Source organism: Heterodontus francisci, chromosome 7 (genome assembly GCF_036365525.1).
Source record: "Heterodontus francisci isolate sHetFra1 chromosome 7, sHetFra1.hap1, whole genome shotgun sequence".
Lineage (NCBI taxonomy): Eukaryota > Metazoa > Chordata > Chondrichthyes > Heterodontiformes > Heterodontidae > Heterodontus > Heterodontus francisci.
Window position 1 is genome coordinate 136,609,560 of NC_090377.1, and position 12,187 is coordinate 136,621,746.

Consider the following 12,187-nt stretch of genomic DNA (forward strand, 5'->3'; position numbering starts at 1 on the left):
CCATATGCCTTCTTAACTACCTTATCGGCCTGTCATGCTACCTTCAGGGATTGTGGACATTCACTCCAAGGTCCCTTACTTCCTCTACACTTCTCAGTATTTTCCCATTTATCGTATATTCCTTTGCCTTGTCTGACGTCCCGAAATGCATCACCTCACACTTGTCTGGGTTGAATTTCATTTGCCACTTTTCTGCCCACCTGACCAGACCATCAATAACTGCCTGCAGCCTACAGCTACCCTCCTCGCTATCTGCCACACGGCCAATCTTTGTGTCATCTGCAAACTTCTTGATCATGGCCCCTACATTTACGTCCAAATCATTAATATATACCACAAAAAGCAGGAGACCCAGTACTGAGTCTTGTGAAACGCCACTGGAAACAGCACTCCAGTCGCTAAAACACCCACCAACAATTACCCTTTGTTTCCTGCCACTGATCATGGGGAATGAGCAGGAGAGTGGGATTAGACTGGCTGTGATATTACAGTTTTGGGGGAGTGAACAATAGTGTAGGATCGGTATAGAGGGGGATGTAAAAGGGGTGGGGGAGTTGCATTACTGGTTAAGGAGAATATCACAGCTGTACTGTGGGAGGACACCTCATGCAGCGAGGCAATATGGGTAGAGCTTAGGAATAGGAAGGGTGCAGTCACAATGTTGGGGGTTTACTATAGGCCTCCCAACAGCCAGCGGGAGATAGAGGAGCAGATATTTAGACAGATTTTGGAAAGATGTAAAAGCAACAGGGTTGTTGTGGTGGGTGATTTTAACTTCCCCTATATTGACTGAGACACACAGTGCAAGGGGCTTGGATGGGACAGAATTTGTAAGGAGCATCCAGGAGGGCTTCTTGAAACAATATGTAGATAGTCCAACTAGGGATGGGGCCATTCTGGACCTGGTATTGGGGAATGAGCCGGGCCAGGTGGCTGAAGTTTCAGTGGGGGAGCATTTCGGGAACAGTGACTATAATTCCGTAAGTTTTAAGGTACTTGTGGATAAGGATAAGAGTAGTCCTCGGGTGAAGGTGCTAAATTGGGGGAAGGCTAATTATAACAATATTAGGCAGGAACTGAAGAATTTAGATTGGGGGCGGCTGTTTGAGGGTAAATCAACATCTGACATGTGGGAGTCTTTTCAAACGTCAGTTGATTAGAATCCAGGACCGGCATGTTCCTGTGAGGATGAAGGATAAGTTTGGCAAGTTTCGGGAACCTTGGATAACGAGGGATATTGTGAGCCTAGTCAAAAAGAAAAAGGAAGCATTCGTTAGGGCTAGAAGGCTGGGAACAGACAAAGCCCTTGAGGAATATAAAGAAAGTAGGAAGGAACTTAAGCAAGGAGTCAGGAGGGCTAAAAGGGGTCATGAAAAGTCATTGGCAAACAGGAGAATCCCAAGGCTTTTTATACATATATAAAGAGCAAGAGGGTAGCCAGGGAAAGGGTTGGTCCACGCAAGGACAGAGGATGGAATCTATGCGTGGAGCCAGAGGAAATGGGCGAGGTACTAAATGAGGACTTTGCATCAGTATTCACCAAAGAGAAGGACTTGGTGGATGATGAGCCTCGGGAAGGGAGTGCAGATAGTCTCAGTCACCTCATTATCAAAAAGGAGGAGGTGTTGGGTGTCTTGCAAAGCATTAAGGTAGATACGTCCCCAGGGCCTGATGGGATCGACCCTAGAATACTGAGGGAGGCAAGGGAAGAAATTGCTGGGGCCTTGACAGAAATCTTTGCATCCTCATTGGCTGCAGGTGAGATCCCAGAGGACTGGAGAATAGCCAATGTTGTTCCTTTGTTTAAGAAGGGTAGCAGGGATATTCCAGGAAATTACAGGCCGGTGAGCCTTACGTCAGTGGGAGGGAAATTATTAGAGAGGATTCTTCGGGACAGGACTTACTCCCATTTGGAAACAAATGGACTTATTAGCGAGAGACAGCATGGTTTTGTGAAGGGGAGGTCGTGTCTCACTAATTTGATTGAGTTTTTTGAGGAAGTGACAAAGATGATTGATGAAGGAAGGGCAGTGGATGTTATCTACATGGACTTCAGTAAAGCCTTTGACAAGGTCCCTCATGGCAGACTGATACAAAAGGTATGGGATTAGTGCAAGGGGCTTGGATGGGACAGAATTTGGAAGAATTTGTAACAATCACATGTGATCAGAAGTGAGCTGGCAAGATGGATACAGAACTGGCTCGGTCATAGAAGACCGAGAAGGTAGCAGTGGAAGAGTGTTTTTCTAAATGGAGGGCTGTGACTAGTGGTGTTCCGCAGGGATCAGTGCTGGGACCTTTGCTGTTTGTGGTATATATAAATGATTTGGAGGAAAATATAGCTGGTCTGATTAGTAAGTTTGCAGACGACACAAAGGTTGGTGGAGTTGCGGATAATGATGAGGATTGTCAGAGGATACAGCAGGATATAGATCGGTTGGAGACTTGGGTGGAGAAAAGGCAGATGGCGTTTAATCTGGACAAATGTGAGGTAATGCATTTTGGAAGATCTAATGCAGGTGGGAAGTATACAGTAAATGGCAGAACCCTTAGAAGTATTGACAGGCAGAGAGATCTAGGCGTATAGGTCCACAGGTCACTGAAAGTGGCAACGCAGGTGGATAAGGTAGTCAAGAAGGCATACGGAATGCTTGCCTTCATCATTCGGGGCATAGAGTATAAAAATTGGCAAGTCATGCTGCAGCTGTACAGAACTTTAGTTAGGCCACACTTAGAATATTGCGTGCAATTCTGGTCGCCACACTACCAGAAGGATGTGGAGGCTTTGGCGAGGGTACAGAAGAGGTTTACCAGGATGTTGCCTGGTCTGGAGGGTATTAGCTGTGAGGAGAGTTTGGATAAACTCGGATTGTTTCCACTGGAACTACAGAGGTGGAGGGGCAACATGATAGAGGTTTACAAAGTTATGAGTGGCATGGACAGAGTGGATAGTCAGAAGCTTTTTCCCAGGGTGGAAGAGTCAGTTACTAGGGGACATAGGCTTAAGGTGCGAGGGGCAAAGTTTAGAGGGGATGTGCGAGGCAAGTTCTTTACACAGAGGGTGGTGAGTGCCTGGAACTTGCTGCTGGGGGAGGTGTGGAAGCAGATACGATAACGATGTTTAAGAGACATCTTGACAAATACATGAATAGGTTGGGAATAGAGGGATATGGGCCCCGGAAGTGCAGAAGGTTTTAGTTTTGACAGGCATCAAGATCAGCACAGGCTTGGAGGGCCGAATGGCCTGTTCCTGCGCTGTACTGTTCTTTGTTCTTTGATTAGAATAGGCCAGGGGTTGGCAACCTTAATAACAGGAAGAGTAAGGTTTTATTAATAATTCTAAGGTGTTGTCGTTTTGCTAAGGTTTTTTTTAGCAGTAGCAAAGAGTCAACGAATAAATAAGGGAATGGCAAGGGTGCTTCAACCTCGAGAGTGCACTTCCTCTTCTATGTCGGAGCTCCAGGATGCCTCTCCTGGAGAACCATTAGTGCAGGAAGTGTTGTCAATTGCAGCAGCTTGAGCTCTTGGTTTTGGAACTTGAGTGGCAGCTGGCAACACTGAGGATGAGAGCTATGTGGACAGCACGTTTATAGATGTGGTCACCCCACATGGAGTATGCAGTCTAACTGTGGTCTTTTACATCACCTCTTTATTTTTGTATTTTACTCCTCCAAGTACAAATCAAAGATATACTTTATCTTTTTCCTGTCCTTTAAAGCCTGTTATATCCTCACTCCAATCAGTACTCCATTTAAATTACTTGCACTTAATGTCTGATTGCTTTCCTTTTTCTTACTGCCAAAATATATTGCTTCACACTTTTCAACATTGAACTGCAGCTACTTCCTATCTGCCCACCCAGCTCTCCTGTCCCTGTCCTCCTGCAGATCATTGCAATCCTAGGCACAACTTGCCATGCCTCCTAACTTTCTTCCATTTGCAAATCTCAATATTCCCTCAGTTTGAAAATCCTGATCATTTCCCTACAAATAATGTGGTTAAATGTGGTACAAATGTGGTTAGCACCGCAGCCTCACAGCTCCAGCGACCTGGGTTCAATTCTGGGTACTGCCTGTGTGGAGTTTGCAAGTTCTCCGTGTCTGCGTGGGTTTTCTCCGGGTGCTCCGGTTTCCTCCCACATGCCAAAGACTTGCAGGTTGACAGGTTAATTGGCCATTATAAATTGCCCCTAGTATAGGTAGGTGGTAGGGAAATATAGGGACAGGTGGGGCTATGGTAGGAATATGGAATTAGTGTAGGATTAGTATAAATGGGTGGTTGATGGTCGGCACAGACTCAGTGGGCCGAAGGGCATGTTTCAGTGCTGTATCTCTAAATAAATTTATTAATTAAAAATAAATAAATAAGAGCAGTGCTAACAACATTAATCTTTCTCGTCAGTGAAAATTCCATTTCCAAGTCCCTCTGCTTTTTCCCTTCCAGCTACCTTTTTGCATACATTAACTTTAATTCCACGTACCATTGCCTGTGACAAGTTTCTTATGTGGGACCTTATCAACTGCTTTTTGAAAATCTATATAATCCCAAATCCCTTGTAGTTCCTTTATCTAATCTTATTTTGTTGATTAATTTTGTAAGGGTAATTTACCATGACCTGCTTGTTAGAAACTTAATTTTTAAAAATTCTTTCATGAGATATGGGCATTGCTGGCAAGGCCAGCATTTGTTGCCCATCCCTAATTACTCTTTACAACTGAGTGGCTTGCTAGGCCAAGAACAAAGAACAGTATCGCACAGGAACAGGCCATTCGGCCCTTGAAGCCTGCGCCGATCTTGATGCCTGCCTAAACTAAAACCTTCTGCACTTCCGGGGTCCGTATCCCTCTATTCCCATCCTATTCATGTATTTGTCAAGATGCCTCTTAAACGTCTCTATGGTACCTGCTTCCACCACCTCCCCCGGCAACAAGTTCCAGGCACTCACCACCCTCTGTATAAAGAACTTGCCTCGCACATCCCCTCTAAACTTTGCACCTCGCACCTTAAACCTATGTCCCCCAGTAACTGATTCTTCCACCCTGGGAAAAAGCTTCTGACTATCCACTCTGTCCATGCCGCTTATAACTTTGTAAACCTTTATCATGTCGCCCCTCCACCTCCGTTGTTCCAGTGAAAACAATCCGGGTTTTTCCAACCTCTCCTCATAGCGAATGCCCTCCAGACCAGGCAACATCCTGGTAAACCTCCTCTGTACCCTCTCCAAAGCCTCCACGTCCTTCTGGTAGTGTGGTGACCAGAATTGCACGCAATATTCTAAATGTGGCCTAACTAAAGTTCTGCACAGCTGCAGCATGACTTGCCAATTTTTATACTCTATGCCCCGACCGATGAAGGCAAGCATGCCGTATACCTTCTTGACTACCTTATCCACCTGCGTTGCCACTTTCAGTGACCTGTGGACCTGTATGCCCAGACCTCTCTGCCTGTCAATACTCCTAAGGGTTCTGCCATTTACTGTATACCTCCCACCTGCATTAGACCTTCCAAAATGCATTACCTCACATTTGTCCGGATTAAACTGCATCTGCCATTTCTCCGCCCAAGTCTCCAACCAATCTATCTCCTGCTGTATCCTCTGACAATCCTCATCACTATCCGCAACTCCATCAACCTTTGTGTCGTCCGCAAACTTACTAATCAGACCAGCTACATTTTCCTCCAAATCATTTATATATACTACAAACAGCAAAGGTCCCAGCACTGATCCCTGCGGAACACCACTAGTCACATCCCTCCATTCAGAAAAACACCCATCCACTGATACCCTCTGTCTTCTATGACCGAGCCAGTTCTGTATCCATCTTGCCAGCTCACCCCTGATCCCATGTGACTTCACCTTTTGTACCAGTCTGCCATGAGGGACCTTGTCAAAGGCTTTACTGAAGTCCATATAGATAACATCCACTGCCCTTCCTTCATCAATCATCTTCGTCACTTCCTCAAAAAACTCAATCAAATTAGTGAGACACGACCTCCCCTTCACAAAACCATGCTGTCTCTCGCTAATAAGTTTGTTTGTTTCCAAACGGGAGTAAATCCTGTCCCGAATAATCCTCTCTAATCGTTTCCCTACCACTGACGTAAGGCTCACTGGCCTATAATTTCCTGGATTATCCTTGCCACCCTTCTTAAACAATGGAACAACATTGGCTATTCTCCAGTCCTCTGGGAACTCATCTGTAGCCAATGAGGATACAAAGATTTCTGTCAAGGCCCCAGCAATTTCCTCCCTTGCCTCCCTCAGTATTCTAGGGTAGATCCCATCAAGCCCTGGGGACGTATCTACCTTAATGCTTTGCAAGACACCCAACACCTCTTCCTTTTTGATAATGAGATGACTGAGACTACCTGTCTCAAAACCAGACTTAAAACCAGAGCACAATACTACAATTGCCCAGCCTGTGGTCTCATTGCCTACCCTCCATTCCTCTGGCACATTTCTCCTTTCTACAGAATTTTGAATGAATATACTCATGAGCTTCTGTTGTTTCCAGTGACGCTTTGGATCTCAGACATTAGTCCCTATGTCTGAAGTTTGAGTCACCTCTACAGTCCTATTTCTCTCTGAATAATCATCTCTACACAGAGAGTGGTGAAAATGTGGAAATCGCTGCCACATGGTTGAAGTTGAAATGCCTATCGTATTTACAGGAAGGCTCGATGTATACTTGAGGGAGAAGGCAATTCATGGATCTATGGGTGTGGCAGGGTGGGAAGAGGTCATTATTGTGGGTGGATGTTCCTGTGGAACATGGACCAGTTAGATGGAATGGTTGGTTCGTGTGATTTGTTGTACACTACCTGCTAAAAAGATGCCAATTATTTCCTATTGGTTTCTTCTGACCTGGAATCTGAGGATATCAGAAAATTTCCAATCTTTCTCAACAACAGCAGTGAGTCTGCTCTAATTAACCTCAGTACATGCCTGTTTGCACAAATTCGAAGGATAGCTGAGAGTGGCAGCACAATAGGAGGGGCATTTCTGGTTGTAATGCTGTGAGTTACCATCAACAGCACCACCTTTAATGACTGATATTCTTAATTCAACAAGAATAACTTGATTTTCATCGTGCTTTTAATATAGTAAAATATCCCAAGGCTATTCACAGGAACTTTATCAGACAAAAATTAAGCAAATAAGTTTAGTCTTGAGCATCGTCTTAAAGCACAAAATGGAGAGAGTTTATGGGAGAGAATTCCAGAGCTGACAGACTTCATGGCTGACGGCATTGCCACGTGTGGTGGAGTAAAGGGAATGGAGGCTGCACAAGAGACCAGAGTTGGAGGAACATGGAAAATTTACAGCACAGGAGACCATTCAGCCCATCATGTCTGTGACAGCTGAAAAGGAGCTATCCTGCCTAATCATACTTTCCAGCCCTCGGCTATAGCATATCGGGTGCATATCCATGGATTTTTTTAATGCAATGAAGGTTTCTCCCTCTACATCCCTTTCAGGCAGTGTGTTCCAGACTTTCAAAATCCGATAGGTGAACAAAATTCTCCTCAAGTCTCCTCTAATCCTTCTGCCAATTACTTTATTATCAACACCCCCGGTTACTGAATTCTCTGCTAAGAGAAATAGGTCTTTTCTAGACACACTATCTAGGCCTCTTCTAATTTTATACTACTCAACTAAATCTCTCCTCAGCCCTTTCTATTTCAAAGAAAACAATCCCAGCCTATACAATCTTTTCTCATGCAAAAATTCTCCTTCCCTAGCAACATCCTCATAAACCTCCTCTCTGGTGCAACCACATCCTTCCAAGATTCCTTTTTCTTTAATCCCCTCTCTGTCACGTTTGAAAACGCTGCAACCAGCAACCAGGAATGGTGAGCAGCCATTCCTGCCCTGCTTTAAGGCATGTTTCAGTAATAACTATGCTATTGTACATCCAAGTGTCTGTTTGTTGCTTCAGCTCATACACGTTATTCACTAGACTCCTAGCATTGACGTATATAACACTAATCACTGAACAACTCCTTCGTTGTCTATTTTCTAGCCTTTGTTTTCACTGCCTTCCATACTTACTAACTTCCTGCTTTGTGTTTGAAGCTTTGCTTCTCTTCTATCTGATTCTATGTTCAGGTTCCTATCCCCCTGGCAAGTTAATTTAAACCCTCCTTAACAGCACTAGCAAACCTCCCCACCCTGATATTGGTTCTGGCCTTGTTGAGGTGTAACCTATCCACCTTGTACAGCTCCCATTTCCCTCAGAACCAGAACCAGTGCCCCAGGAATCTAAAGCCCTCCCTCCTGCACCATCTCTCCAGCCAGGTATTCAACTACTTTTGAAGTCCTATTTTTTCATTTCTTTCCTAGCTCCCTATAATCTGCCTACAGGAACTCATCCCTCTTTCTACCTATGTCATTGGTATCGATAAGGACCACAACCTCTGGCTGTTTACCCTCTCCCCTCAGGATGCTCTGCAGCTGCCCAATGACATCCTTGTCGCTGGCACCAGGGGAGGCAACACACCATCCTTGAGTCATGTCTGAGGCCACAGAAACGCCTGTCTGTTCCCCTAACTATAGAATCCCTACCACTACTGCTTTTCTGACCTTCCTCCTCCCACCAATGGCGCCATGGACTTGACCTTGGCAGTTGTTCCCAGAGGAACCATTGCACTTATTCAATTACACCTCAACAAGGCCAGAACCAATATCAGGGTGGGGAGGTTTGCTAGTGCTGTTTGAGAGCAAGATGTGCTCAGAGAGCTCATGCACCACTTGTCTGGTCACAGAGTTGGAGGTAGATTGTCAGGCTGGTTGAGGTTACAGAGGAGGGGAGAGCCCTCCATTGTGTGTGCATTGACTGATATTCATGTGACCCAGTGACTGATTCATTTCTCTGTGTTGCAGCCCTCCCATCTCCACCAAGCCATGTTTGCAGCTCTCGTTGGTAATAAGCCTGGGTTTGTTGAACTTTTCCTGGAGAATGGGGTGAACCTGAGAGAATTCCTCACAACTGAAATCCTTGTCCGACTTTACAACAACATTCCACACTACACTCTCTTGTACAAGAAGCTGCAGAAAGTGGTGGATGGTGAAAAGCAGCCACACATCAGTGATAAGACGGACAGCAAGAGGAAGGTCCTCCTCCAGCATGTCTCCTTGGTCCTGAAGGAACTGCTGGGTGAATTCACGGAGACACTCTACAAACAACCAATGGACGTACAGGAGAGAAAGATGTTCAACATCTCACCTATAAAGGTAAATGTAAGTATAAGTCTCAGGAAAAGGGAATCACACCCAGGGCAGGTACAGCATGGGTTAGATACAGAGTAAAGCTCCCTCTACACTGTCCCATCAAACACTCCCAGGACAGCTACAGCATGGCATTAGATACAGAGTAAAATATGTCAATAGTGGCATGTGTAAAAGCAGTGCCTGAAAAAAAAATGGGGTAGATACAGAGTAAAGCTCCCTCTACACTGTTCCATCAAACACTCACAGGGCAGCTACAGCATGGGTTTGATACAGAGTAAAGCTCCCTCTACATTGTCCCATCAAACACTCCCAGGACAGGTACAGCACGGAGTTGGCTGTTGCCTAATTTGAGTGTTGACTGCTGATTGCAGCAACGAGCCTCAGCTGAGAGTGCTGGTGGCAGTTGGAGGTTGCTGAGGTGGAGAGAGGAGCTACATTGAGCAAAAGAAAGCTTCACAACAATCACCATTATAGTGAAGAAAGAGACTTTTTGTTGGAAACAAGGCTTTGTCTGGAGATGCGTGCTGAACACCAGTAATTTGCTTTGGATTGTTGGGGGAGGAACAAGTGGCTGAAACATTAAGGGGTGGGGCTGTAATTCAGCAGGAATCTGTGCTGCTGCAACAAGCACACAGGGAAGCTCCCTCCCCACCCCAATTGCCCAGCCTGGGTCAGCTGAAGCTGCCCAGCTAAAGAGTCGGAAAGGGATAGATAGTGCCTGGGCAGATTCAGCTGACCCAGGTGAAGACACCTCCCCCAACCAGAAGACCAGTAGACCGGAAGACCAATTGTGCTGGCAAAGACTGTTTTAAGTGTGCTGTGTGCACCAGCTCCTGAGAGCAAGTCATCCCTCACAGCCTGTCTTTCCCTCTCCTCTATTCTCTCAGCCTCTCCCCTAACCTGTTGTTCGTTTGTTTGTTTTTTTATATATATTCAGTATCTATTGTGAATCTTTCAAGTTATTCGATTTGCAAGCCTACAATTTGGGGTGGGTTTAGCTCTTAGACCCATGGCAAGCCCTTTATCACCGGTGGCAGGGTCCTCCACTACCTATGCAGCTGCAGCCTCTGTGGCTGCCCGCGTGACCCTGTAACCCTTTAAATTGATATCATCCAGCCATGGGGTGAAGAGCTATCTCCACCCCAACATGTAGATTGAGGCCTGCGTAAAGGCAATGGCCGAGGTTGTTGGCCCCTCGGCCATTGTCGCAGCCTCAAAGATGTACGGGAAGGCTGTGTTCTTTCTGAAGACCGAGTGGGCGGTGCCCCTGGCCCTGAGTAAGGGGCTCACTTTGGGGAGGACCTTCCTGCCGGTGGACCTTCTGGGGGCCACTGCGCAACAGATCATGCTATCAAACGTCCTGATCTTTATTCCCAGTGAACTCCTCCTCCCCCATTTGCACCATCTGGGTGAGGTAAGGTCAGGGATCACCCCAATCCCGCTCGGTCTTCAGGAGCACAACTTCCGACGTGTACACCTTCCGCCGCCAGCTATTTATGCAGCTGGCGCGGGAGGAGGTCTTGGAGGGCCACTTCAGTGTGGAGTTCCAGGAGTTGGCCTACTGCGAATTCTGGACCTTGGACGGGGCGCGGTGCCATGTCTGCAAGGGGGTGGGGCATGTTTGTAAGAACTGCCCCAACCTCTCGGCTGCCAACTCCACCTCGGTGGCCCAGTGTGGCGCCACTGCACATCCTCCCACTCCCCCCACACATCCAACAGTCGGTTCCGGAGGCTGTGTTTTTCACAGCCTCCGGTGGACAGGGGAGTGCCCTTCCGAGTGGAAGGAAGGCGCGGAGGAAAAATAAACACTGAGAGGCGTGTCCCCTGGACACCATGACACAACCTGAGCCTGAGCTCAGCCCAAGGCCCAATCTTGGGGAACCCACTTGCCCCAGGGCTGGCCTCAGGCCCAGAGTGACTAAACAAAAAAGGAGGGTGCGGAGGTGGAGGCCTCCGATGACATGGAGGTCTCTGAGCCTCCACGCCCAACTGGGCAAAAGAGGAGAAGGCATTCCTCCATGGAGGTAACTCAGGACCCTGAGGTGCAGGCCCATTTGTTGGAGGGGAGCTGTCTCCTGGTTCAGGTCCCCAGTTTCCCCCTGCCACCGCCAACATCAAGGTTGCAAAGTCTCGGCAGGAGCTCCCTACCCCTCAGGATGGAGGGGAGGGGGAGGCCCCTGTACATGAGGCCCCTTCTGTGGGAGCAAGTGGAGCCCTGCTTGTGGTGGGGGAGCCTGGGGACACCTCCCATTCTGCCACTGAGTCGGGTGCCCTGAGTGGAGGGCAGGGCGAGGCCCCAAAGGGTCAGCCCTCCCAGCCAAAATCCACCACCAACCAGGAGACACCCGACCTGATTAGAATTGAAAATTTTGCCACATCTGTTGCGTCTGTGGGCGCTGACGGAGCAGGAGATGGCCTCCGCTCTCCGCCTCCGGTCTCGGCTCAGGCTGGATTTCCGGAGTCGGGAACTTCCATCTCATCTGGACTGCTCATTGGCCTGGGAACGGAGGTGGAGGGCGCCCTTAGGCTCCAGTTCCATCCTAGAAACCAGAGAGGACTCCTCTGCCATCGATCCTGGGAGTGGGATTGTGACGGAGGCGGGACCAGCTGGCGCGGCCGTGACGTCCACCCCACAGTGTGTGGTGGGTGTGTCGGCCACTGGCGGTGACAACCCGGAGGAGGATGGGGACTCGATGTGGGGCACGGAGGACGACCTTGAATCCAACTCCAGTGAGGTGGTGGAGTCCCTCGTGCCTCCCACCGAGTCTCCTTTCATCCCCACGGCCTCAATGTCGACGGCAGCAGAGGTTCTCACTGCAGATTTCACAATCTCTCAGTTTTCAGGGAATGGAGATATGTGGTGAGTTTTCTGCAGGAAACCCACATCGTTCTGGGAGATGAAGCCACCTGGCTCCTGGAGTGGCAGGTTGGGGTCTACATGAGTCACCTCACCCC

The 12,187-nt window shown here is 47.7% G+C and overlaps 1 protein-coding gene across 7 annotated transcripts in view; it reads left to right on the forward strand.

Annotated features, from left to right (window-relative positions):
• The window catches only part of trpm2 (transient receptor potential cation channel, subfamily M, member 2), a 347,573-nt gene that overhangs the window by 168,287 nt on the left and 167,099 nt on the right, over positions 1 to 12,187 (forward strand). For 6 of the 7 annotated variants that reach the window (XM_068036234.1, XM_068036230.1, XM_068036236.1 and 3 more), the window contains exon 12: positions 8,885 to 9,241. In XM_068036234.1, coding sequence (XP_067892335.1) covers positions 8,885 to 9,241 — 357 coding nt within the window. The remainder of the gene's footprint in view (positions 1 to 8,884; positions 9,242 to 12,187) is intronic. The other variant, XM_068036231.1, reaches the window with a different exon arrangement.